This window comes from Ammodytes marinus (genome assembly GCF_949987685.1).
Source record: "Ammodytes marinus genome assembly, chromosome: 5".
In the NCBI taxonomy this organism is placed as follows: domain Eukaryota; kingdom Metazoa; phylum Chordata; class Actinopteri; order Uranoscopiformes; family Ammodytidae; genus Ammodytes; species Ammodytes marinus.
Genome location: NC_137234.1, coordinates 11,270,647 through 11,298,042, shown reverse-complemented (window position 1 = coordinate 11,298,042; position 27,396 = coordinate 11,270,647). Strand labels below are relative to the sequence as shown.

General features: G+C 40.6%; 3 protein-coding genes across 4 annotated transcripts; all 3 read right to left on the bottom strand.

The window, feature by feature from the left end:
- Positions 1-12: 12 nt before the first annotated feature.
- cnot4a (CCR4-NOT transcription complex, subunit 4a) lies at positions 13-11,479 on the bottom strand. 2 transcript variants are annotated; one of them, XM_080028221.1, is made up of 13 exons: positions 11,265-11,479; positions 9,373-9,595; positions 8,921-9,118; positions 8,647-8,733; positions 8,173-8,274; positions 7,843-7,968; positions 7,312-7,436; positions 6,989-7,192; positions 6,845-6,902; positions 6,467-6,722; positions 5,128-5,652; positions 4,634-4,867; positions 13-2,312 (listed from the first exon to the last, which is right to left on the bottom strand). In XM_080028221.1, the coding sequence occupies exons 2-13, from the start codon at positions 9,544-9,546 to the stop codon at positions 1,987-1,989; spliced, it is 2,415 nt and encodes an 804-aa protein (XP_079884347.1). In that variant the 5' UTR covers positions 9,547-9,595; positions 11,265-11,479; the 3' UTR covers positions 13-1,986. The 2 variants fall into 2 exon arrangements, with proteins under 2 accessions (XP_079884347.1, XP_079884348.1); XM_080028222.1 differs by having other exon boundaries at positions 13-2,294.
- Positions 11,480-14,242: 2,763 nt separating this feature from the next.
- Positions 14,243-19,881, bottom strand: LOC307251219 (uncharacterized protein; the record flags this gene model as incomplete). The annotated part of the gene is made up of 18 exons (XM_080028540.1): positions 14,243-14,438; positions 14,594-14,676; positions 14,757-14,923; positions 15,083-15,220; positions 15,319-15,433; positions 16,343-16,471; positions 16,557-16,651; positions 16,742-16,805; positions 16,891-16,950; positions 17,048-17,178; positions 17,367-17,452; positions 17,548-17,668; positions 17,772-17,898; positions 18,100-18,206; positions 18,393-18,504; positions 19,345-19,519; positions 19,601-19,715; positions 19,803-19,881. 18 exons carry the CDS (start codon positions 19,879-19,881, stop codon positions 14,243-14,245), a joined length of 2,100 nt encoding a protein of 699 aa, XP_079884666.1.
- Positions 19,882-21,468: 1,587 nt separating this feature from the next.
- On the bottom strand, positions 21,469-24,084 carry LOC307251218 (interleukin-17 receptor A; the record flags this gene model as incomplete). The annotated part of the gene is made up of 7 exons (XM_080028539.1): positions 21,469-22,373; positions 22,464-22,559; positions 22,855-22,924; positions 23,004-23,078; positions 23,179-23,336; positions 23,809-23,935; positions 24,028-24,084. 7 exons carry the CDS (start codon positions 24,082-24,084, stop codon positions 21,469-21,471), a joined length of 1,488 nt encoding a protein of 495 aa, XP_079884665.1.
- Positions 24,085-27,396: the final 3,312 nt, after the last annotated feature.

Below are 27,396 nucleotides of genomic sequence, written 5' to 3'. Positions count from 1 at the left end.
TCAAACGGGACAAATACCTAGAGCTGTTGAAATGGTTACCTACTGGAGTTAAACATGATGTATCTTAAAAATGGTAGAATCAGTCATTCTGTGTAACCTTGTGCTGTGCTCAACTGAAGTTTGACTGCAGAGCTACATCACTGACAGAAAGTGAGCCGCCCCCTAGTGGAAGACATTGGAACAACCAACCAAGTGATTTCTAGTGACCTTCCTGAAGAACAGTTATATTCAGTATGGCGGCGAGTACTTTTAAAGTTTTAAATAGTTACAAGTACACATGTTTGTATGAAGTGTTCAAACACAACAGCAGACAAACACCAGCTCTTGAGTTTTCAGTTTTATTTAAGGTTCATTTTTCCAGACCTGCAGAGGACAGTTCACTTCCTTTAAGCGCCTCAATTTTGTTTTTAGTTTTTTTTCTCGCAACATCACGTTAAAACCCATTGTATGACTGTGTTGGTTTTTCTCCTGGATGAGTTTGTTCATTTGTGTGAATACTGTTAAATAGGGAACAGCAGGAGGGGATGGGGGGGTGGAGAAGGTGGAGGTGGGTAAGAGAGGGAGAGAGCGCGCAAACACGGATCAAAATTAAGACTTCAAAAAGAAAAAAAGGAGGTGGTCGGAGAGGTTGATCTCAAAACCTAAAAGGCAGAGAGCTCCTTAAATCACTACTACAGTACTTGTTTTTTGACTGGCAGCACATTCCTTTGTGGAACACACTCGCATACAGTTGCCAGAGTCACATACAACATTGCATATTTCTCAGCAATAACTGACGCTAGACTCCCTCTTCAAATCACTCAAGCTCCTTTCTCTCATCTGTCCATTTTAAGGCCTTGTTTGAGCCCTCGTGGGTTGACCAAAAGGTACCCGTTGACCCTTTTGCTACCCTCATAAGTATTTTTTTGACATTTCCTCATCCATCGTCGCATCTACTTGGTGGCTGTCCGTGTTATGGCTAGCTACTGTAGGTACCACACAGTGGCACTGTGAGTAAGAGTCTAGCCTAACCCTAGTGCTCAGGATGTGTGCCACCATCTCCCAAAGCCTTGGCTCCCTGCAGTTAGGCAGTGCTCTATCCTCTGATACAGAGGTTCAGCAAAATTTTCCCTCCAGTAGGACGGGCCCAATGGGAGGGAATATGCGGCCAAGTGGCCTCTGAAGCAGGCCATTTGTGTCCCTACCTAACAGGGAGCCCCATGCATAGCCTGTTCCCCTGAACTCTACTGTGTCGTATGCATTCACTCTCTGCTAACCAAACCTCAGCTTCTTTTTTTAAACATTTTTTAAAAACCACTCTCAAAAACAAAAAAGGCTTAGTGAAGACCCCTTTTTCTCTCTCTCACTCCGCCTTCATCAACTCAGCTGTATTGGTTAACCGTTTCACAGTCTCCTGTTAAAGTGGGGAGGTACAAGGGTCTTTGGGGCAAAGCTTCACGAGCAGATTCACAGCTTGCTTCATTCCTCGAAATAACGAATCGTGATTTCAACTGTCAAAAACACATACGTTGTTCATGCTTAATCATTAGTTAACTTTTTTTAATAAAAATACCTCACTTCACCTAATTTGTTTCCTTGCCAGTTTGTAGAGTTAACTCTTGCGACGCCACTGGGCGTTTCGACGCTCTACCGTTTTTTGTGCTCTCCATTTCTTGTGAGCTACACAATTAACCCCGTGTTTTGCCCAGAAACTACATGTAAGGAGTGGTGATGGTAACAGACAAAGGGGTAATAACTTATGTGCCACAAACAAAAACAAACAGGCTTTTTTTGGATTAGACAAAAAGGAAGGAGGAAGAGAAAAAGAAGAAAGCACGTTTGTTACTTTTGTTAATAATTTTTCATACTCTGCAGATTGGTGTGTATTGCATTGGGGGAGGGAGGGGAGGGGAAGGGAGGAAGGGAGGAAGGGGAGGGTACAGGATGACTGGGTATAAAGTGATAGTGGGGGGGGAATGGATGGGGTGTCTGCTGTAGTCTGTGTGTTCAGTGGCGGTCCACAGCGGCACTCTGTAGCAGCTCTGTGGCGGGCTGTCCCGGGGGTCTGAAGGCGGTCTGGAAGCCTGGGGGAGGGGAGTGGAACTGGCTGGGGTTGGCTGTAGGAGGGGCCATGTACGGAGCCCAGCCCCCGGCGCCTCTGTGGTGCAGGGGGAGCCGGGCGTCCAGGAGGCCGCTGTGGAGGGGCTGGGGAGTGGACACCGCTGAGCCCACCGGGCCGTCCATCTCTGTGAGCGCCTGCAGGGACTTCAGCCAGTGTGGTGGGTTGTCGTCCTGGAGACAGTCTAAACTGTTGCCTGCCGAGGCCGGGATGCCTGCATTGGAGGGGAGTAAGCAGGTCACGGAATAAATAGGAGGAAGATAAACTTTTCAACAAATAATTCTCATTAGGTTTAGTTAAAGTTTGTGCATGCATGCCCTCTCATTAATGATTTCTGGGTTAAAATGTGTAAGGAAATGGACATTAATAGCGCTTTTCCACTACATGGTATTGGCCCTTCTCTACACGCTTTTGGGACCAGGGGCCTCATTTATAAAGCTTGCTGCGCACAAAAACCTTGCGTAGACGGCAGAAATGTGCGGTCAAACGTGCGGTGGCAAACCGGTGGTATTTATAAAGAAATTATTTGCGGAGAAGTGTGCGTATTCCCACGCCAACTTTCGACCGTGCGTAGAGCTCCCGCAAGGTTTTCCAGACTCGGGGAATCAGCGACACTCAGCGGCAACACCACGAAATAAAGCTGCAGTCATCGGAAAAACACAGACAAATGACTGTGAAATGCTTGGCACCCAATATATTTAGTCAATAAAATGTATAAGGCAAAGTATAAGCTTACCTATAGTTGCGAATATAGGCTACTGTAGTCTATGGCATGCAGTTGTGATGTAGGTTGAATTACTTATCAAGTAGGTCTACATGTTTTGGTTCTATTTTATAAATTGAATCGTATAGAGCTACTCTGTAATAATATCATATACGTCGGGAGTTGTGTCCGTGAGAGGCCAGCGCGAGAGCAAAGAATCTTTTAGGCCCTGTGTAAAAGTAGTTTTTTACCAAGTTAAGGCCAACAAATATTAATTAAAACTGTATATTTCGTTAGATAAAATCATGTTGTGAATTTAGCTAATTATTAGCCTACATGCATCTCTTTCCCATAACAATTCTACCTGGAAGATTAAACTATAATCTGGCGTTGTTGGAAATGTGTGGATCTCACAGAAAGAAAACAATGCTCTGGAATAGACTATTGGCATTATTTCACTTGTGACAACATATTTTATATAGGCCTACATATAGTAGGCTACTACAGACACGCAAATACGTGATATTTCATACAGTACAAAGTTGGGCGAAACTGCTTTACAAAGACTATAACATCTGTGCCAATCATGATATGTGATAAGCGCCCGGGTGTGTGTGTTTGTGTGTCACGGGCTTTCTTCCTTCCCAGTCGCTTTCTTTGCGGCCGGTTGCCTCCCTTTTTTCATCATGTCAGTCAAAATGTCGTGCTTATTAAGAGCGTCATCATATTCTGGAGCTATTTAGCATTCGCCATGTATGGACGATTGTGGGATGAAACTGGGAAGTGAAGTGGGAGGACACGGTGCAGAGATCGTCTGCGCACAATTCACCGCAGGTGGGTAATTATAAAGGGAGGATTGCGTGCAACAGTGCGCCGCACAGTTTTATAAATCTCAACTTTTTTTTTGCGCAGCACATTCTTGTCTTTGTGCAAACGCAATGATTTGGTAAGGTTTCTACGCACACCTTTATAAATGAGGCCCCAGGTCCTTTTCTGGGGGTGGTTAGAGCTAATGCGTTTCTACTCAGTCTTCATCAAGAACTATTTTTTCACATTTTGTTTTCGGATGAAGTCACGTTTGGTCCTGTACCAATCAGAGAAACATTCCTGTGTCATGCCAGTCCAGTAATGTAATATTTCTCTTTGAGCTCATGACATGAATCCATTGATTAAGAATATTATTGGACAATTAAATCATGATGTAAGCATTGGAGAAGAGAATTTAAAATTGTTATTTCAAAGGCTAACCCTACAATACAATTGTAAGAGATTACCATTATTTTTTCCATAACAGGTTTCTAATTAATAAATAAACTCAGTTGCTCTCTAGTGTAATGAGGCAAGAAGCTGAGAATTGTTTTTATCAATCATTCTCCTCCAGAATTTTTTCTATATTTATTGTTCTGTGAAAGTCAGAGAATTGTGAGAAATGCCACGATAAATCTTTAAAATATTTGTTTTGTCTGATCAAGTTCAAATCCAAGTGCAATGTCAAGCTGAATGGATAAGTCGATTAATTAACTAACAAAACTATCAAACTTTTCATGGTTCCAGCTTCTTCAATGGGAGAATTTATTGTTGGTAGTACAAAAGTATACTGAGTGTCCAAATTAAAGAGTGATAAGCTTTTCACACGTTTTCATAATAATTAATTAAGATAAGTGGAAAGCAGAAAGGTTTGCTGCAGCCCAAAGTAAATCTATGATGGTATAAAACCGAAGTGGGAACCAGAAATTTATTTTTATCTTTATAAATGACTAAACAATGAATCAAATATCAAATATCCAAATAATCATCAAACTAATTACGAAATCATCCAAGGTACTTTCTACCTGTGATTATAGCAGGGTCCATCCAACTGGCTGTGCTGTCCCAGCTCAGGCTGTGTGTGATGCCCGCTGGCCCCGCCGGCCCACCGATGTGGTTAACACTGTTGGAGGATGAGGAGGATGAAGAAGAAGAGGAGTTTGGGAGGCCCCCGAAGTTGATATTGATGTTGGGCAGGAGAGCTCTCAACCCGTCCTGCCACTCTTTCACATTTAGGCCGTCTATAGAGCCACTGTTTTCTGTGGGGGAGAGGAGAAAAGACACGTCAGTTCCTCAGCTGTCTTGATCACAGCCTAGTGGTCGGCTGTAGAACTGCAACTGACAGTTTCCCCTGTAGGGTCAATAAACTCTAATCAAAACAAAGTATCACGATGCTACCTGGCAGTGGCACATACGGTGTGTAATTAACAAGCATGATTAAGTAAAACATCTGATCTCTTGATATAACATGGTCGGCTCCCCACAGAAAAGGTGCCATGGTGACACATGTTTCTGGTACCTGAGATGGGGATCCCTCCCAGCCCTGTGTTGTGCTGAGGGGGCAGATTCAGGTCCAGGAAATTACTGTGTGAGGCAGCACTGGCTGAGTGGTTCAAGTGTGTGAGGTTATTTCGCGTGGGGACGCCCATCCACGGGTGTCTGGAGGCCTGCTGTTGGTGCTGCTGCTGTTGTTGTTGCTGCTGCTGCTGACTGGCCTGGCTGTTCTGACTGCCGGGGAAACTGAAGGAGCTGTAGATGGCTCTGTGGTGGAGCTGGGGGAGGCGTGGCAGGCCGCTGGGGAAGTGGTGAGAAGTGCTGGGGTTGGGGAGCCCCGCCATGTGGTGGTTGCTGCCCTGGTGGAAGGGCCCCGGGGACAGGGGGCTCTGGTCCTGCACCGATAGCTCCTTCTCGATCAGGTCGGCCAGGGCCTTGCGCGTGACGTCGAAGGGGTCGAAGCCCAGATCGTCGTCCTGCTGCTGTTTGCTGGATGAGCCGAAGCCGAACGCCGCCTGCCAGTCCGTGGAAGAAGACACTGGTATTGTGTCTGTGAGGGAAAAAGACAGAACAGGGACAAGTTAGTGCCGTCCTTGTGACGTGAGAAAAAAGGTCGACTGGCCAAAAAGGATTTCTCTGACTAAGTGATGACGAAGGGGCCTCTGCAGTTGGAGCCCTCCAGACTTTGAAACACTGAGATGAGATACGCCTCTGATGTTTTTTTTTAATTTGTGTTTGCTTCTATTGTTTTTTTCTTTCTTTCCCTAAAGCAGCTGTTAATTATTATTATATTTTTGATTTAAAATCAACACTCAAACTTTATTCCCCATAATCATATTCTTCCTCAGATGGATCTTCTAAAACCTCAAACTCTCTTCCCCAAAAATTGTTAGTACTTCTTTTACCACAAACTTGTCAACACAGACATGACAGAAATGCATCATTCAGTCATGACTAATGACAGCTCATTTCCAATAAAAAAACACTCGGATTAAATTTTAACTTGGTCCCAAGCAAACGGATGGGGGGCACCAACCTCTTAGCAGATGAGTCAAGAAGTTGTGTCACAAACATTTTGCTGGTTTTATTATTCTGGGCAGTTGGCAATGACTAAATTAATGACAAACCACTGTTATACTGTTAACTTGCATTTTTTGCAGTTCATTTTTTAGTGTCAGATTTTTTACTGTTTACATCAAAGGTTATTATATTTGCATCTTTACCGATGCTTTTGTTTTTTTTGCCCACTGTGGGACTTGTAAAGGATCATCTTATCAACAGAAATAGTCACAATAAAGCAGCTGAAGATCAATCAGGTACTTAAGAAATACAAACACGACTAAATAGTTTAATCTCCATTGTACCTGATGTGAAGAGGCTGTGTGGTTCAGGAGTCATGGGCCAGTCTGAACTGCCGCGAGGGGAGCTGGGGAAGGGGGGCAGGCCTGCGGGGAGAGGGTTAGGATGTCTGAAGTTGCTGTTGTCTGAAAAGAGCGACTGGGACTCAGCTGCCGCGCCCTCGAAAGGCGAACGGGCTGTGAGGTCTGACACACTGATGGGGACCACCAGGCTGGGCTTGGTTAGACCCGGGGGAGGGGAGGGGGAGTCACTGGTGGGCATCTGGGGGGGGAGAGAGGGAGAGACAGAGAGACAGAGAGAGAGACAGATACTTTAGAGATTGTCCTTCACAGACCATTTATTTGGAACTAAAATAAACAGGAGTCAAGTCCAGGTCTTATTACCTGTTGTAAAGTCTCTCCATTCACCATTCCAATCGACTCAGGAGGTTTGTCACTTGGACTACAGGGAGACAAATTTAGATACGGTTAAAACAAAAACACGCTTGGAAACGTTTACGCATTTTGTTTAAGAGAAGTCGGTATTACCTGTTACTGTCGCAGTTAGAAGAGAAGGGGGACAGGGCAGCACACTGACCAAGACCCAGATCTGTGTCTAGCCCATCTGAAGCATTAACTTCTTGGTCTAGATAGTCTAGCAATGGAGGAGACTTGCGGTCCTCTGAAAGCCCATTGGCCAGTTTGCTATGTCCTGACAGTGTCGGCCACCCATCTTTACCATTGCTACTGGTGCTTCTCATACAAAGCAGAAATAACAGAGAAAAAGAAGGGAAAAAAGATCAAGCTTGGCACAATAATAAAGTTGCGCTGTGGAAGTATTAAGAGGAAGAAAATCACTTAAATAAACAAACCTCTGAGTGGAGTTGGATTTACTCTTTGACTTCTCTGTCCCACATGCCGGAGGTTGTAGAAAGCTAGGGTTAATTTTATAGAGGTCTTGGAGGAGTTTCTGCTCATACTCTTGATGTTTCCCCGCCTGAAAACAAATATCACCACGCAAGTCCACGTTAATCCTTTTGTTCACACGCACACAAAGCACAAACCGCGATCAACATTTAAAGCAAAATTTCCCCTCTGGTTACTAAAAATATCTTTAAAAATCCTTTATTCCAAGTGCAATCAATATAATTAACTCAACAAGTGACCGATAGGATGCAAGCCCCAGACTGACTACTTCATAACGTTTTGTCTGTTTTACCTGTTCTAAATGTTTTATGTCTGCTAAACTTGTTTGGTTAAACCTTGCTGTCTTGAATCGTTTTGCAGCACTGTTTTATGTCTGGTTCGGCTGTTGAGCCAAAGACAAATTTCCACCCTGGTGGACAATAAAGAGATATTTTATTATTTTCTATTTCTGGAAGAGAAAGAAACAACCATTTTACCTGCATCTCCTCTTTAGTAAAGCTTGCTGCTTCATCCCCCAGCTCATGTAGATACATACAGTCAGGTTTGGGACACTGCATACTTTTAAGGAAGTAACTGCAGTACTTTGTTGTGCCTAAAGAAGCCTGTAATAGACAGAGAAGCTCAGGGTTAGGTCTCTTAATTTTAATCTTACTATTTTTATTTACAAGTTGTGTCATAATGGTGTTTAAGCTTTACATAGAGGATATGAATATAGAACAAAGTAATCACAGGAAATGTATGCAAATAAAACTATATAAAAATATAAGTCAAAGTGCTGAGCTAAACCATCAGGGTATACTTCTCACCTTGAGTGTTCTGCCATCAACCACCACGTTGTTCACACACTGTATTGCTCTTAGAGCATCTTCGGAGCGGATGTAAGTGACATAAGCGCTGGCACTGGGCCCCTGAAACAACAACCAATTTAAGTCAACAAACAAGTCAAACAGATCTTCTGTGGCTGTATTATTCTGTTTACACTGTGTTTGTCGAGGGCTGCGATAACCAAGTTTTTCCACTGAGCTTACAGGTGTAATCAGTTAACTTGTCAGCCCCAAACAATTATAACTATTTATAAAACTATATTAAATACTAAAAATAGTGATAAATGAGTGAATACTATAAGTAACTGAATATAACATATGCTATTTAAAAATAATAATCTTGATATGTGTGCAATTGTAAACAACACATTGTTCAATTTTCCTGCTTAAAAGACAAATGCTTCTTCAATTAAAAAAATAAATGTTTTAAGTTCTCGTCAATGCCAATATACCTACCTGTGAACCGGCGTAAGATGTGCTATTGTTGATGACCACTTTATGGATTTTCCCAAACCTCCCAAAATACTCTGGTCGTTTTAGGACCTGTGGCAAAACAACAAAGAACAAATATATGAGTTACCACAAAGCTTTGGGTGATTTGAGAGGGAGATTTAACAGTCAGATCTTTAAATGTGCATTCAAAGTAGTATATATTTTTTTTTTGCAGCTGGTGGCTTCAGTTTGTCAGATGAAATACCAAAACATAGGTAGCAGAAGTCAATGCACTCACCTCCGGGTCAGCGAGTCGCTGCGAGAGCCCCACCACAAACACCAGGTTTCTCTGGACCACTCTGACACTGGCCAGATGCTTCCGGTTTTCTGTCACCTTCTGCTTCTTCTCATTCTGTTTCTGCTTCTTCTCGTTCTTTATCCTTTGGATTTCCTCCTGTGACAGAGGCTTGTACACAGCCGGGTCCTCTGGGTATGGCTACACACAAACACAAACTTTTAAGTTACAAACTGAGACATCCACCATCCTCTAGTTAGAAAATGATGTTGTTTTGTAAAAGATGGTGGTTAACTGAGGCCTTTAAATGTCAATATGGTCGTTCAACAAGCATCACCAGCCTAACTGCTGAGGCTGTAAACAATAACATGACCTGACAAGGTTTTAACTAACAAGCAACTTAAGGAGGACGGTGGAGAGTTTGTGCCGTCGTGTCCAACTCATCTCCTCCTCACCTTTCTGCAGGCGGGGCACAGGCCGTTCTCGTCTGTGCGGATGCGGTGCCAACAGAAGCGGCAGATCTGATAGCCGCAGGTGCAGGGGAAGAAGTTGACGTCGTCAATCTCCAGCGGCTCCATGCACAGAGGGCACTCCATGGGGTCGTCCTTCATCTCAGGGCTGTGGGACATCCTATGGCGTGGCGAGGGTCAGTGTGGAAGCTGGTCACAGAGCACAGGGCTGAGAAAAAAATGACAAAGTATGAGAACTACGACATGATGACATCATTGAAAACAACACAAACCCAAACAAATTCAAATTCTTCCTGCTAACAGAGCTTGTTGGCCTCATACACAAACACTCAGTAGCGGGTTAGTGTAGCATCTGAAACCGACTTTATGAAGACCAAGGTCATACAGTAGCTTTCAGGCTGAGTTTGACCTATTCAGCAGCAAAGGAAACACTACACTCAGATGCCAGTTTAATAGGTCCACCTAGTTACACTACAGCAGTACATACATATTACATCATACATCTTACTTTGATGACAGGTATAATGTTAAGCTCCTGATGAGACAGTGTGGTGTTAATTCAACTTTATGGTCCTTTTGGAGGCTGTAGTTTGCGGCACTTGCAAATTTCATTGTTCTGTTGATGTGTTGAATGTGATGCTGATACCATTGAGGCTAGATTGAATTTCCCAAACTGCTCTCAGAACTTCACAGCACTGAAACAAATAAGTCAAATCTATAGATATTAATTCTGCATGTGTTTTGATAATCAAATGCATCGCTCAAGTCTTGTGAAAACAAATTCATAGAAAAATTCCCGGTCTTAGTTCTTAAATGTACATTTTTAGTGGTTTTAATATTGATTGCAAATTGAATATATTATAGTTATTAGCTGTTGAAATTAAAGATGTTACCAGGGGCTATGGGATTTTGTGATTAATCAAGGCCTCTGAAACAGTCTCAACAAAATTAAACATTAAAACCTCCAAGATTTTAGTTACTGCAGGACTTTGAATCAGACTTAACTAGGTATAATGCCTTATACAAACACTGTTCATCATAAGAAAACGCCAAAAACAGCATTCCTCCTGTTAAAGTGATACTTTGGATGTTGACAGTGCTAGTACACACAGCGGCACGATGGACGTTTATTTACAAATGAACCTACAAAATGTACTACGTGACAACACTGCTTCCAGCAGGAGAAGTCAACGACAATCCCGGATTGGTAAAAACCCAACACAGTGTGGTTGAAATAGACGATAACAGAGAAGTGCCAACATGTCATATAATACTTGGCAGCAATTTAACACGTACAGGAGTCCTGGTGTCGCTGCTTCACCTGCAGATATCAGCTGATTGGTCAAACCGCGTATGAAGCAAAGATACACAGTTAGCCAGGCTTGTAACTTTAGCTGCTCTCGCTCTTTTCTGGATCGTACATTATGACAGATGTTATTTGACTAACGTTAGGCTAAGCTAACATTAGCCGCCAATTGGTAAAAGAAGCCGGTTTCATCAAACAGCGACAGTCCAGGGGCGATTGTAAAGTAAACCACACACAAAAAAAACACATAGGGAGGGATATTAACTTGATAATGACGAGACACAATAACGTTACAGTCTCGCCTACATGTTAACTGACAGCTTGCTTGTTGCTAACCGCTAGCTTCGCCACAGCTAACATGCTACATTAAAACGTACGACGCGGCCTGCTCGAGCTAACGCTGAACTGGGAGCAAGTTTTTGGCATCACAAACAAATGACACTGCCCTTATGACACCAATATTACCCCAACAGTGATCCAACACGCTTGATGATACTAAGTTAAGTCGTCACAGACACCACTGTCCTTTATTTATTGAGGCAGAGTGTGAGCTAACGTTAGCGCTACTCACCCTGTCCGTATTTAGCTTAGGATTCCTCTCCAAGGGAGTCACACCAAATTGGGCGGGGACAGCAAGCCAATATATCTGAAATGTCTGGATTTCTACTAACAGTCATGTAAGACGAACCGTAGCAGTGTTGTTCTGTTTTAATTAAAAAAGGCTATAAAGATGTTTTGCCCCCTTTCTTTTCTTGGAAATGTAGAGACAATTTACGCTCTAACCACCATCTTAGCTAGCATTAAAGTAGGGAGGAGGGAATGGGGCAAGTGTTCATTACAACTGAGTCTGCGCATAAGAACTGATGCTTTGTGGGAAACGGAGTCTTCGGCGGCTTAAATCCAGAACTTTTGGTACACGCACCTATGACACGCACACGCTAGACGTCCATGTATCGCACTACATTTTTGAGTTATTTCCAGGCTACTATTCAAAATGTATATATTTAATTGTATATATTTACTGATTTCTGTTTAATTTTACTGACAACTTCTGTATAAATGATGTGTTTTTATTGATTTATATTTTTGTTAAATGTTAAAGCCTATTTATTTATTTCAAAGTCATTGACTGTGAATGGAAGGGGAGTTATTGCTATTGTTGTATTGTGTGACTCACAAAGTGTTACCTTTTTACTTGTGAAGGTGTAATATTAATAAAGTCTGATTAAATTCTGCTATTGAGACTTAACATATTTATTAAGAGCTTTCGATTGAAGGCACTTTGTAGACTGATTTTAAATACAAAACATGGAACAGTTTATCATAAAGATTATTACTAGTTACACAACACACTAGTAGGCCTATATGAAGTAACTTAAATAAGCTCCACCTTGACCTGCAGCTACAACAGTATAATGCTCTTGTATAAGGTAACAGTATAAGGCCTGCAATGAATTTGCCTCCTTCTTTACTGAGAAAATTCACAAAATTAGACTGCATCAATACAAAGTTCAGCATATGTGTCATCGCTATGCCCACTTAAAATCAATCCAAATGCAATGACACAATTTTATCTGATAAACCACAAAAACCTGGAGGACATTATACAACACCTGAACTCCTCCTCCTGTAGCCTTGACATTCTTCCCACAGGCTTCTTTAAAACTGTTTTTAGCTGTATGGCCTCAGATGTTCTACAAATTGTCAACATGTCCCTTCGCACTGGTGTATTCCCACAGGCCCTGAAAACAGCAGTCATCAAGCCACTCCTAAAAAAGAACAATCTAGATACATCGCTCATGAACAATTATAGGCCCATATCTAACCTACCATTTTTAAGCAAAATCATTGAAAAAGCTGAACAACTGCTTTGATGTTTTCCAGTCAGGATTTCGACAACACCACAGCACTGAGACTGCTCTGGTTAAGGTCCTCAATGACATCCACTTAAACACAGACAGTGGCAAAAGTTCTGTTTTAGTTTTACTGGATCTCAGTGCCGCTTTTGACACAGTTGACCACAGCATATTACTAGATCGACTAGCAAACTGGGTTGGACTCTCTGGAACTGTACTAAACTGGTTTGAATCCTACTTAAAGGACAGAGACTACTATGTGTCAATAGGCAATTTCACATCTGAGCGGACACATATTGAATGCGGGGTCCCCCAAGGTTCCATTCTTGGGCCTCTTCTGTTTAACATCTACATGCTCCCACTAGCTCAGATTATGAATAAGAACAAATTATGCTACCATAATTATGCAGACGACACACAAATTTACATAACCATATCACCAGGAGACTACAGTCCGATACAAGCACTGAGTAAGTGCATTGAACAAATCAATGATTGGATGTGCCAAAATTTCCTTCAATTAAACAACGACAAAACTGAAGTAATTGTCTTTAGTGCCAAAGATGAACAATTAAAAGTCAGCGCACAGCTTACATCTGTTATGCTAGAAACCACACACCAAGCCAGAAATCTTGGTGTTGTCATAGACTCCGACTTGAATTTCAAGAAACACATTAAATCAATTAATGAGTCAGCATACTACCACCTTAAAAACATATCAAGAATTAAAGGACTTATGTCTCAGCAAGATTTAGAAAAACTTGTCCATGCATTTATCTTTAGTATACTTGGCTACTGTAACAGTGTCCTTGCAGGCCTTCCAAAAAAATCGATAAGACAGCTTCAGCTAATTCAGAACGCTGCTGCTCGAGTCCTCACTAGGAACAAAAAAGTGGATCACATTACCCCAGTTCTGAGGTCTTTACACTGGCTTCCTGTCACTCAAAGAATTGATTTCAAAATACTGATGTTGGTTTATAAAGCACTAAATGGTTTAGCGCCAAAATACATTACTGATCTGCTGATACGTTATGAACCGTCCAGAGCCCTTAGGTCGTCTGGGACAGGTTTACTTACAGTCCCAAGAGTTAGGACTAAACGAGGAGAAGCAGCTTTTAGTTTTTATGCACCAAATATCTGGAACAAACTCCCAGAAAACTTGAGGTCTGCTGCAACCCTCAGTTCTTTTAAATCGAGTCTGAAGACTTTTCTGTTTCCATTTTAACCTGTACTTTTTATTTTATTTAAATGTTTTACTTCTTTTCATTCGCTTTTAAATGTCTTCTAATGTGTTTTATGTATTTTAATCTTGCCCCTGTAAAGCACTTTGAGTGGCCTTGTGTTTGAATTGTGCTATATAAATAAACTTGCCTTGCCTTGCCTTGCCTCTTTACATTTTAATGCATCAAAAACGGTATAATTTGATGTAAGCTTAAAGGAATACTTCACCCATACGGAACCAGCGTTCTATCATTATAAAATCACTATTATAATATAATGAATCAGGTTTTTCTTCCCTCAGTCTTCTTCCCATTTTTATTATTATTAAAGATTTCAACAATATATATCAAATACAATTTGGATTTGATCTTACTTTGGTCTCACAGTAATCCTCCAATCACGAATCAAACCAAACAAACCAATGCATTATAAAAACAATCTTCACAGCAATGTTTACAATTTGAGAATATTTCTAATCTATCCACACGAGGCTGGGTTTGGGCCAGGTTCCAGTGTGGAATTTTTCGGGATCCACCGATTCTAAGGTCAGCGCGGGGGCGATGGGGTGCGGAGACCCCAGGGACATCCGTGCAGCCAGGAGCCCCATCCGAACACAGCTGTCTGTGTCTCTCCGCTGGAGGATCCCAGCCATTATTGCACCTGCAAGACTGAAGGCAGAGCGGGGATGTCACACTTGTGAACAGGCTTGATTTTGTGAGTGAGAAAAAGAGGTTTAGGGAAATGAAAAGCGGATAAAACTGAAGCAGAAGAAGTTTGGGAAGAGATATGGGAAGAGAAAGTAGGTCAGGTTAATTTTCCGCACCTATCTCCTGCTCCTGACACGTTCATTGTCTCCTCCGCTGTGACAGTCAGTGCTGGGTAGTGGACAGCACACAGCTGCCCCCTCTGCAAACACAGTCACACAGGGAACAATTAACTTTCACTGTAATATAAATCATCTTCACTTTGAATATAGATCGCCTTACCCTCTTGTGTTTAGTTGGCTGCATGTTGACAGAGCCTGCATCATGCTCGCCGCACACCAGCACCCCATTTTCCCCCAGAGTCACCACCAGACAGTGAAGATGTTCCAGAAGGGGGCGAGAGAGAGCCACAGCAACACTCAGCAACTCGTCGAGAGCACTCGGCAGAACTGCAACCCCACAAGACAAAACCACATCCTCAGCTATCAGCACACTATTTGCATTTTTCACAAGAACCCTAACCGTCATGACTATGAGGGAGTCAGAGGAGACAAAATAAGTCCACAGTGAACTATATTACTGTATACTTATTAAGAAATACAGTTCACCTTCAGGTGTTGGGAGACCCAGTGTTCTGTTCATGGTGCACAACTCTGCCAGGTTTGGGGATGAATAGGATAGGGACTTCCAGGCTTCTGAAAGGAAAGGCTTACAAGCCTTTTCTGGATCTGTTGGTTCATACCAAACTGTGGCACACATCCGTTGTATTGTGTTAAAATCAATGAGAGCTTCAGTTCACAATCATTCATTATTATTTAGTGAGCCTCTTTCCCTTTGTGTTTACCATTGAAGTTGTGTTTAGCCGCAATGGAACAGACGTAGTCAATGGTGGAGACGGGAATGTTTCCATCAAGACAAACAAGAGTTGCTGATGAAAGCTGCTTCTCAAACTGTGACACCTTACAAAGATATTCAAAGATGGAATAAAGTAAAAGTAAGTAAGTAAGTAAGTAAGTAAGTAAGTAAGTAAGTAAGTAAGTAAATCTTCAAAATAAGAGCTGCACGTGCGATACAATACCATGAAACATAAAAAATAATTAAGGGAATGGTGAAACACTTACTTGGATTATCGATTGACATGTGGATTAAATTAGATTAATATTTGTTGGTCTATAAAATGTCAGAAAGCAGTAAAAAAATACTGCTTTCCAAAAGGCCAAAGTAACATCTTTAAGGGTTTTGAAAAAGCACAATTGCCAGAAATATTCAGTTCACTATCTATGGGGGAGAGAAAAAATAAAAAGAGCAAAAATACTGTACACATTTAAGAAGGTAAACCTGAAAAAAAATCTTTACATTTCCCAGTGGGTCTTTGTACAGAATAATGAGTTAATAAATATTACATAGTGGAGGAGCCAAACTATGAAGGTTTTTCAAAGTAACCACTGGAAGCCAATGTCATCCAGTCAGTCCTAGAGAGATACTGTATGTTAGAGATAGTACAGATTTCCATTCTGGTTGATTTGTCAACACTATACTGTACGTGACTTACAAGCATGCACACAACGTTTTTGTCATGTCCATATGCTCCAGCCCAAGTATTTTAAATTTCATCCGGTACTGTGCATGTGTCGTTTTCTATCCAATGATGGATGCCGCCACAGACAAAGCAAATACCTATACAGTACATTTATTTGGTACAGAAAAATAAATGGCAACCACAAATAGTATCTAAATATAGGTTTGATATGATGAAACCTTTGTGGATCATACTTTTAAATAGTTAATATGCTTTTGAATTGTGCATTGGAAAACAAATCTTGGACTAGTTTTGCTAAAAAATTACTAACTTTGTCAGTGAAACTTACATATCGCTCTGTGATTTGCTGATGAACGTCCATGTCTCCCAATCCAAGACTCAGTTCTCCGCTCTCAGTGATCACAACACAGTAAGTTGCTGTATTTTGCTCCTCCAGCCGGGCCACGCCGCTTGTGTTCTAACAGAAGCAACAAAAAAAAACAAGTTTAAGTCGATAGATTACAGTCATGATTTGTGATAAACAACTGCAGATGCCCACGTACCATATGTTTACAATAGTTAAACACTGCATCGCTGTGTGAATCAGCTCCAGTAGCTGAGATGAACAGCGGTCTACGGCCTAATCGACTCAGAGAATCTTGAAGGAGAGCAGCAAAGAGGTGAGTATTGATACAATCCGATTTGATGCGCATGATACATACACATAATCAGATCAAAAGAAACGCACCAGCAATGTTCCTTCCTACACCACCAAACGACTGACAGACACTTCCTGGGTTGGTCTGTCCAAACTGAAAGAGACAACACGTTTTACTTACTGTGTTCTCACTTGATCTTGAGTAGTGTGGATGTGATATACATATATATTAGACTTACTTCAAGTGTTTTAGTTTTTCCTTTTGCAATAAAATCAACATTTATTCCTCCTATGACAACCTGTAAAAGACACACAGCATCATGGGTAATGTACAGGTAATGCGTAAATATTAGACAAGACACTGACAAGACGTCCATCATATGTGTTTATACTCACAATCTCTGATTTTGATGAGTGTTTTCCCTGATGATGAGTTTCGCCTGCAACCTTTCTCTCACTCCTATGTTTTGACAGTGCGCAGGCTATCTGACCGCCAACTTTAGCATTATTATGAATGAGTGCAATGTCTAAGAACATAACCGGTTAAGGACATTTCATTTGTAATATACTGTAAGTCAAACATAATCAACAGTTGCCTTTTGTAACAATATCTGACACACTTATCAGTTGTCGTTGTGCCTTCTCTTTTCGAAGAATTTGATATGATCATGTTCTCGGCTTCAGTTCTCAGTGATTTAGATTTTCAGGAGGATACTGGCTTGAAGGGACTTTCCTTTTGTCATCTCGTTGACCTTTTGAAGAATGAACGGCGTCACATCTCTTCCTCTTACACCTTTAGCACTGAGAATAAAAAAATAAAAAAATTATATAAAAATTTCAGACGATTTCAACAGTCCATTTACAATAGATAACAAAGACACACAGCCTTCCTGTACCTTGCCTCTGCTACTGCAGCCTGAATGGCTTCTTCTATCTGCTGTCCGGCTGCTGCATGCTCCTCTGGGATGGGCACCGCCAACAGGACACCGCTTTGCAGACCCAGTGACAGAGTGCTTGCTACAGAGAAACAAGTAATAAAAATGTTGGTAGACATTGAATTTTGACCTCTGTGTGTGTTCAGGGTCGAGAGAAGCATCAATACAAAATGATACTGATATACCAATGAGTTCAGCAGCCTCCTCAGGGTTGCAGACCTGGTACGGAGAAGTGAATCCACTGTGTGGAGAAAAGAAGGCCGGGAAACTCTGTAGCGCCCCGTAAGTGGCGACACAGACACCTTGCGTCTCCTAATGAAAGATACAAAACAGTGTGTATTTGTCTTTCTCTTCCATCAATCTCTCAAACATGCATGCACGCACAAAGACTAAAAAGTCACTTCAAGCCAATATGATATATAAATGATTGCTAATACATATTTGTCTGAAACACAGGATCTGATCTTCCAGTGCACAGTGAAAACATTATTCTGAAAAATTCAACATTCTTACAAGGAACTCAAGGGTGCGTCCGATGTCCAGAATGGACTTGACCCCAGCAGAGACCACTGCAATGGGAGTCCTGCCGAGCTCTGTCAGATCTGCACTGATGTCCAGACCTGGAGGGAAAATGATTGATACAACTATTTTACAGCCTCAAAATAAGAAGTTCACATGATGCTAATGACTGTAATAACCAATAGTCAGGATGCCAAAAACATGCGGTCAGTTTTTGTTTGTTTGTATAGATGTTTGTTTAAGCCTGTTTAAAGATCATTTCATGGACAAAGTGTCGGTCTGCATACTGTTCTCTCCGTCTCTGTGAACTCCTCCGATCCCCCCGGTGACAAACACAGGGATGCCGGCTCGATGTGCTGCTATCATAGTGGCTGACACAGTCGTTCCTCCAGAGAGTCCCTAAGAAAACAAGGGCGTTCAAACACCCACATTAAATACATAGTCAGGTAATAAAAGTGGATTATCAGGAGATTTGTATTTGAGATTAGCAGTGGTGCAATTTAACTAAGTAGGCCTACATTTATTCTATAATTTCTATACATCTTTAATTGTATTCCATCTACCGTACCCTATATTAAGTGCTTTACTTAGGTACAAGTTTGATCTACAAGTAAATCTACTTTAATTGTGTATTTTGCTTTCATGCGACTTTATACTTCCACTTCACTACAATTAAGAGGGAATTATTCTGCTTTTGACTCCAATAGAATTATTTGACAGCTTTAGTTACATAACAAATAAAATGTTTGCATGAAAATCATTCAGTTTATAAATTATGAAATTGTTAATTAATTGAAACTGTCACACTATTTTCAGATTTTTTACAAACTTAACGTCCATCTAATCGATTGGACGTTAAGATAATCAAGAAAATAATCAGCACAATGAAAAATGTTTTACATTAATGCATGAGTAATAATATGTGATGATACATAAGTCATATCAGCGATATTTTTCTGCATTTTGTACTTTGACTTAACATTTTCCTGATTATTCTTACATATGCTTATTTAAGTTAGGCCTACATTTTAAGCGCAGGTTTAACTTAGCCTGGCACCGCCCGCTTAGGTACTTCCGCTCAATTTTCATTTCCCTTCATGAAGTACGATGGTCTGGTAGGGCCAGGCTAGGTTTAACCTGTAATGTAGTATTTTTTACAGCATGGTTTTAGAATTTTTACTGAAGTAGAAGAGCTGAATACTTCCTCCACTAGTTGAGATGAGTGTGTTGCGGGCTCACTTTGCTGATGACGTAGGGCAGATCACGACGGGACACCTTCAGAGAGCTCTTGCAGCGGGCCAGGTAGTCCAGCTCCTCTGAGGACAGACCGACACGGACCTCACCGTCGATCACTCCAACTGTGGCCGGAGTGGCTCCTTCAGCTCTCACGATGGCCTCCACATCCTTTGCTGTGCTGTAATAACACATTACAGATGATTAGAACAAGTGTGAGCTGCAGGGATCAGAGCTTAATGACACTTTTAACAGGGTATACCTCAGGTTGTGTGGATAGGGCATGCCATGTGTGATGATAGTGCTCTCCAGTGCAACCACTGGTCTGTTTTCTGCCAGCGCCTGGGACACAGTCGGATGAACTCTGAAGAGGCTGTCTGAGACAAGAGGTCAAGGTTCATACATTATCATTATACATATCAATTTGTGATTGACACAATTATACAATGAGATGATGCACTTACCATTTGTGCACAATCTGCTCTGATAGGCTGTAATTCCACTTCTCAGGATGAGTGCAGAGACATTCCTCAGCATCCTCATTCTGTTCAGATTCTAAGGGGGTAACTCTGAAAACATAAAAACCTTTGAATTTACGTGTAGAAAAATAATTGTGTTAACTGACGCTTTTCTTCCAATCAACAAGTGCCGTTCAGGTTTCTTTCACTGATGCAGCTGCAGACAGATCTACAAGAGGCTCTGGTTTCCTGGTCAGTGGTTGTAGTTCTTCTCCCTCTCGACCTCAGGCAAATACTGGTAATCTGGGATTTGTTTTTTTAATGGTTTATTATGTTTTAAACTTTACATTTTAAGTGGTTGATGTTTCCAAAATTAAAGTCCCACAACATTGAATAACAAAACGATGTCACTATGTCTCCATAAAAGCTTGATTTTCACTGTTCTCCAGAATACTTTGAAAACAAGAACGCAGTAAAGGGACTATAGGATTGATTTGAGGAAGCGTACTTCCTGCAGAATCCTTCATTCATTGGAAAACAAATTATATATAACTTAAATTATATTTGGTCCACGCTTTAAAAAAAACTTTATAGGAAATACAACAGCGATTAACAACATTACCTCAGGTTCTTGAAGGAAAAACCAAATAGACTCTCCGCTTGCATAACACCCAGCAGTGTGTTTTCTGTCAGTGCAGAAAGGACACAGCCATTGTGCAGATTTTTTTGCTCCAGTTAGTTGGGGCAAATTCCCACTGCCCCTTCCCCCCTTTTTGGGGCCACTCTCAGAAACTGACACCCAAATTCCAGAGGAAAGAGGGAGTCTTGTTACCTTCTTTCTCCCTACTTCATTGCATTTAGGCACTCCCACTCTTTTGCTGAAAGGTCTTACATTTTCACTCACTAATCCGATACCAAAAGCAAAAAGCCAAACATTTGAGTCAGTGATTTACAACTGCTATTGTACCAACAGTAAACATTAACGTCTTAACTCAAACTCAGCAAACACACTACAAACTACAAATAAAATCCGAAAGCTGCGTCAATCTAAAAGGGTTGTCAACATTAATGAATTTAAGTAAGAGGGAGACCATTTACCTGTGGTGGAAATATTGTCGATTTAATCAAAACGCACATTTTGACTTTGAGATATTTAACAGTACATAGCACGTTATATTCAATAAGCCGGTTATTAAGAAAATAAGTGTCCCACAAAGAGGTTTCAGAACTCACCTTCTCCAGTGAATCAAAAAATGCTACAAACTTTGGCCAGAAGGCTGAACTTCGACCCAAACCCTGTTTACACAGCCCACAAGCATCGAACACAGATCTCTGTGCTCTGAACTACTCTGGACTCGTCTCCTGAGTGGTTTGTTACATTAATGCTACATGCACAAATACTGCAGAACGGATACAGTAGATAGACAGAAGAGAAGATACATGGTGAAATACAAAAACTAAACCGTGAAAGAAACCATGATTGTGTAAATGTTTCACACAATTCCTTTTTTCCATTCACACTTAACCTGTTACTGTTTGGAGAGAAGTTACGTAGATTCATCCCAGTCGGCTACATCCATTTGACACATATCTGCTGATGGCGTCATTCTCCGATATGAGTTTAATATTTTTGTATCCACTGGTTATTTCACTCTGTATTTTGGCAATTCTATCAAACAGGGTTTAACTCAACTGACCTACACCTTTGGAACTCTTCTGAAATCTGAAGCCCTGTTTTGTTCACAGTGAAACCACTTTCTTCAGTCTCTACATGACTGATAACTTTGGTTGAGTCAGCAACACAATATGTGACGAGGTTTGGGGTTGTTGTTCTTGCATCGTCATAGGTCTCCTCCTCCTCCAGCTCTGAGCTTTCTAGTAATTCATCTTCAAACCAGTGTGGATGCTCCAGCTGGAACGCATGGAAAGCCTCTATGGCGTCCCGCAGGGCTCTACCCGAGGGACAGCGATAGTAATCGTCCTCTGAAAGTCCTTCGATGTAATTCACTCTTCCCGGCTCGTGCTTTTCAGTGTCAAGGATTCTGAAAAAGAGCTCCTCGAACTGTTGCATTAGCTTGTATCGTACTGTGATGTTAAACGGCGAGGGGACATCTTCTTCGGAAGAAACGTCGTCAAAGTAAGCCACTATGTACTTTTCAAATGACGTGGATCGGATAAAATGGGGTACCATGAGGCTGAGGGCCGGGCTGAGCATGTCACCCACAGGTGAGCGGGCGTCCTCTCTCAGGAACACACTTTTGTCACCGCACAGGGCTCTCCATTTGGCTTGCACTCCTCGTGAGCACAGGATTAGTATCTTATCTGAAGACCTTTCGATTTGTTTTCTGTGCCAGTCCAGCCACTGGATGCGTCCCAACAGTCCCAGTCTGGTGGAGTCCAGCAGATCCAGGACCACCTCAGTACCACATTTGGTGGCCAGGAAGGCACACAGCTTGAGAACAATGTTTTTGTACAAGGGGTGGTCGAGGGAGTGGATGAGGAGGACTCTTCTTCTATCTTTCACTCGAAAACCCTCCGGCTGTCCTTTGGCATCAGAGGAGGAAGTGTTCACGGGATCTGAGAGAAGAGTGAGGTCAGTTGATTTGTCATCAATTCAAGCTGCGTTTTCTCATTTCAATACAGCGCATATATGATAAAAAGGCACACCTCTATGAGACGCTCTCCACAGTAAATACACAAGATAACAACCAACGACAAGCAGCCCCACAGCTGCCTTCGTAATGAAAGTCCGTGGTGGATAATCTGAAGAAGAAAAAAAAAAGATTCATTTGAATTACTCGCAAGATGATAAATGGGGTGAGAAAGAAGGAGTAAGAATGTTCTGTAAAATAGATTAACTTTCTTTTTGGAATAGACAGTTGTTTTAGCGCTTTTCAAACATTGAGTATAATCAGACGATTTGACAAGTTTAAAGGTCAACATTGTAAGCGGAAACAAGAAATGAAGGTGGGGAACCACTGATTTATGATATGTACCATGTGGCTGCTGAGAATCAACCATACTGTGTGTATTCATATATGGCAAAAATGGGACTTACCCAGGCAGTAATTGATTTCTTTCTCATGGCGCCTACAGTTATTCTTGCATCGAATAAAAAATGGCTGAATCTTTAAAAGAAGCAGATGAGCTTTTAGTATCTCTACGATTAACATTTCTTTATCAACTTTAAATCAAAGCCGGACTTACTGTTAAAGTAATTTCACATTGTGAGAGCTGCCACAAACCCAACTCAAATGTCACATTCAGCAATTTCCTGGCTTCCTATTTGATAAAGTGAAAATAACAAAGGGATTAAATGAGATCCCTGTGCATTCAGTAATCATTCCTGGCCTCACTGATAACATAAAGCAGTGTGAATTACCTTTGAGACATTCTTCGCTGAATGGAAACCGTGACTCTGGATGGAGACTTGGTATCTCTCTGAATACTCTGTCGCCTCAAAACCCACCACAACGGATAACTTTTTATATTCCCTATCAACAGTCACACCAGCCGTCATGTGAGGATCCCAAAGACTACCTGAAATGAAAAAAACATTGAGAAGAACAATCACAGAGATGAACCTGCATCCATTCATACTTTTGAAATGCAAGAAATGTAAAATGTACCATTTTGAAGACACGTTTGGGCCTTTTGGATCCTCTCGTCACAACATTCTGCTCATGACAGTAAATATGAATTATTAAACAAGTTAAAGTTTATATTGTATTGAAAAGAAGTATCATATTACTCAGTGAACTGTGGTTATCATCCCATAAGAGTGAAAAGGTTTAGTTTCGAAAGCTGACATAGTGTGATGAGTGTGAAATTAACATGCTATCATAATTTCATCAACCCACAATGGAGTTATACTTGAACACAACATAGAATAAATATAACTTGTAACCTCCTCTGTACAGTACATTTACAATTCACACAACTTTTGACATCATTACTTTCTGCCTGTGTTTTCCAGCAGATGTCAGAGATCTGGTTCTGGAGGTAAACTCACCAGGGATGGTAATTTGCTTTGTGATCCTGTCATCAATCTCAGGGTTCTCAGGTCGTGGGATATTAATAACTGACACCTCATATGTGTGGCCAACCTCGACCACAACTCCGTCCAGGGAAAGTTTCCACTAATAAAGAAAATAAATCAACGTGAAACTTGTATCGAACGGTTTATCAATATAGCATGTTGTATATCATAACTAGTGTGTTACAATCTTACCCTATGGTAGTCTGGATTCAGCTGACAGTTGATCTTGAAAGAAAGCTGCACACACATACTTTGATTTGTACTTTGATCCAAGATATTTATCTCTGATCCTAGAAGTTTAAATACACCTGCTGTGAATTGAAGACAGTGTACATTTCAATCAATGGCTTTCACTTAATACCAGAGAAATAATACTAGAAAGACTGGTCGGCCTATAACCTGTATTTGATGCATTAGAACAAATGAAAAAGGTTTGGTTTTATTTATAGTAAAATTGGGGGTAACAAAACAAGCAGTATATTTTAGATTTTCTTACTGTCAGACTTTAATTTCCATGTCACATTGAGAACAGGAACAGGTATTTGTTCGTCCATCCACACGCCAACATGCTCAGAATCCCATTCTGGACCAACAGGAGCCATTCCCCTCGGTACAATCACAGGTTTCTCTGAGCAATCATCTGACATTTAAGCGAAAGGTGCATATATTATAATGCATTTAATATATTTAACTTATGTGTATTTTTTGTGTGTGGGCAGATGTATCACATAAAAGTAAAATTAAAAAGTATATCGTCCTACACAAATTTATACACCAAAACTATGCTTGGGCTGCAAACAGTCAAATGCAAAGCTAATGATTTAAAATTATCACTTGACTCTCAACATATTGATAGAAGTTGAACTTGTTTGATGAAAAAAATGTATACTTACTAATTGTACAGTTATCAAGACCCTGAAAAAAAAACGAAAAAAAAACACATACGAGATAAGAGTGTCTTTGAATTTACCACGGTTTACTTTTACAAGATTGCTTCTTATATTTACTTCGTACAAAAGATTGAATCCTTACAGGTTGCTTGCAGTCCCGACGTTTGTCCAGGATCCTGAGAGAAAAGGACACTGCTAGTCCTGCAGTCAAACAAAAACATAAAAAAGCATTGTGGATCATTCTGGTCAACACAGATAAAAAAGGTTTACAAAAAAGAATAAAAAAACACTGACTAAATGACAATAATAATCCCTATTTGGAGCAGACGGCTTGCTAAACAGAAAGAACACACTGATCTCACTTCAACCAGTATGAGCCTGTGAGGTTTATCTGGCTCTGAGATCAGAATACACAGGAAGGATACTTTTATCAAATGTGTGGTTGGTAGTTTCCTTTCTCTAGGAGGATATTAAACTAGAGGGGCTGAAAATATTGCACACTCTTAATCTGTAATTTTCCCATAATAATAATTATATATATTATATATTATTATAAATAGAAGGTCTGTTGTTTTTTTCTATGAACACTGCAGACCAATATGTGAGCACATCAAATAGTCACTAGGGGGCAGCAGTGGCCAAATATAAAATTGGTTCAATTCCCATATAGATAAATTAAACAGCATGTTTTTGTGGCTGGAAACAGGTTTTACAGTACACTGACGTCCAATAAATCTATCACATTATAAACACACCATTTATTCGTACACTTAAACTACTATTTTGGCGGGTTGTTTTTGACTTGTTATACAGCAAATACAGTATAAAAAAAAATCCACGGTTGGACTTGAACCAAGACCAACATCCTAAACCTCTTGAGCCCAGCAGGATACCTCTTAAACCACATTTTAACATCCAGCCTGACTTTACACAAGCCCCAGGCAACATCACCTAAATATACAGATAACAGAGCATGTCAGCACATAGGATCAACACATGCAGCCCGCAGACAGCTCAGGATTATGACCAGTAAACCTGCAGCTATTCACTGTTTCAGGTTACCAGGGATTATATTCTATGTGTGTTAATTCCTGTCCCTTTGTCTCAGTGTTACTGTGTCTATCACTGGACAGAATGAGCTCAACTGTATCACTTTACACAACACTTAGAAAGACAGACAAGTGCCACTGATATCTGACCAGAATAGACTGTAGACTGAGGCCGGACCTGATCTCTCCTCTGTGTCAAGAGTGGTGTCACAACATATTTTGATTCAGAACCCTTGGTGGCAACAAATATAAAAATACACTTTTGTTTAGTACAGCTAAAGTCGGTTAGGATGTGAAGTCATAAATTAATAAATAAATGGTATAAAACACATTGTAATGTAATCTGGTATAAGAAAATGTCTGTGTTTATCTGTGTATGTTTATAAAGATATTAAAACTATGAAGCCGCCTTATTTGGTTATATGTGTCCTCCTGTAATGTCATGTTTACAGTTCATTTACGCTGTATGTTCATGTTTTGTACTTTTATGTTGTTTTGACAGCCTTATTCTATGTTTATGTATAACATAATTCTCTGCCTTTTGGCTTAATCTGACAAATGAATTTCCTACTGTAGTGAATTCCTATGTGTTGTAATGATTAAGTGATGTAAAAAATAATAATAAAAGCAATCTAAACTCCTAACTAATGCCACCAGGAAAGCTTTTAAGATTGCATGTTTTAAAGGAAGTCCTGATAAATCAAGAGAAATTGTTAATTTCCCTTAGTCTACTATACACTTTATGACACAATGAGCTTTATGATGTTGGATATTGTTGGAAATGGAATATCCACCTACTCTCACATGGCCACATTTGTGTATTATTTTAAGTTGCTTTATTGTTGTTGATGTGTATTTAATAAATGTTTGAAACACACAGTCAGACCTTTACTGTATTATCAGGCATTAATTCACCCCATAGGATGTTTGGATGAATTTCCATTAAGGTTTGAATAGACTTTTGTAAATATCTATTTAGCGCCACCATCTTGTTACATTTTTTTAAATGATCCAATACTTGCATAACTCAAGCCTCTCGTGATAAACGTGGGTGTAGAGAGTGAAAAAACTTTTATCAAAAGACTTCAGCTTCTATAAAGTTTCTTCAAATCAACTTTTTTTTTCCAAACCGACTTTAAAAGGTACCCTCAAAACAACTATTCTTTAAAGTTGGCCTTTTCCATTACACGTCATGACACAAATTAAAGGGCACCCGATATCTGCAGAGAGAATAACACAGCTGTCAGTTAGGTGATAGACGTGTGAGTTGCGCCCCTCTGCCCTTGTGCAAAGCAATTCACATGAAATAAATGGGTCACGGGTTGAAGGCAAATCAAAACGTGACGCATTGTGTTGCAGGAATTGTCAGGTGGACAGGGGGAGTATTTTGGTGAGCCATTCACGTGAGACTTTGAATACATAAATCTTTCACTAATAACCATAAAGTGCTTTTTCTTTTCCGGACTCACAACTGTTGCTGCCCTACCTGATTTCCTCTCAACCGCAAGGTAGGATTAATATCAAATTATCGACCGATGCTTTTTAGTACAAGAAAATAAAAGTCAGTCAGTTTTATTATAGACGTTAAAGGAGGCTTTTAAACATCACATTGCAAGATCTTA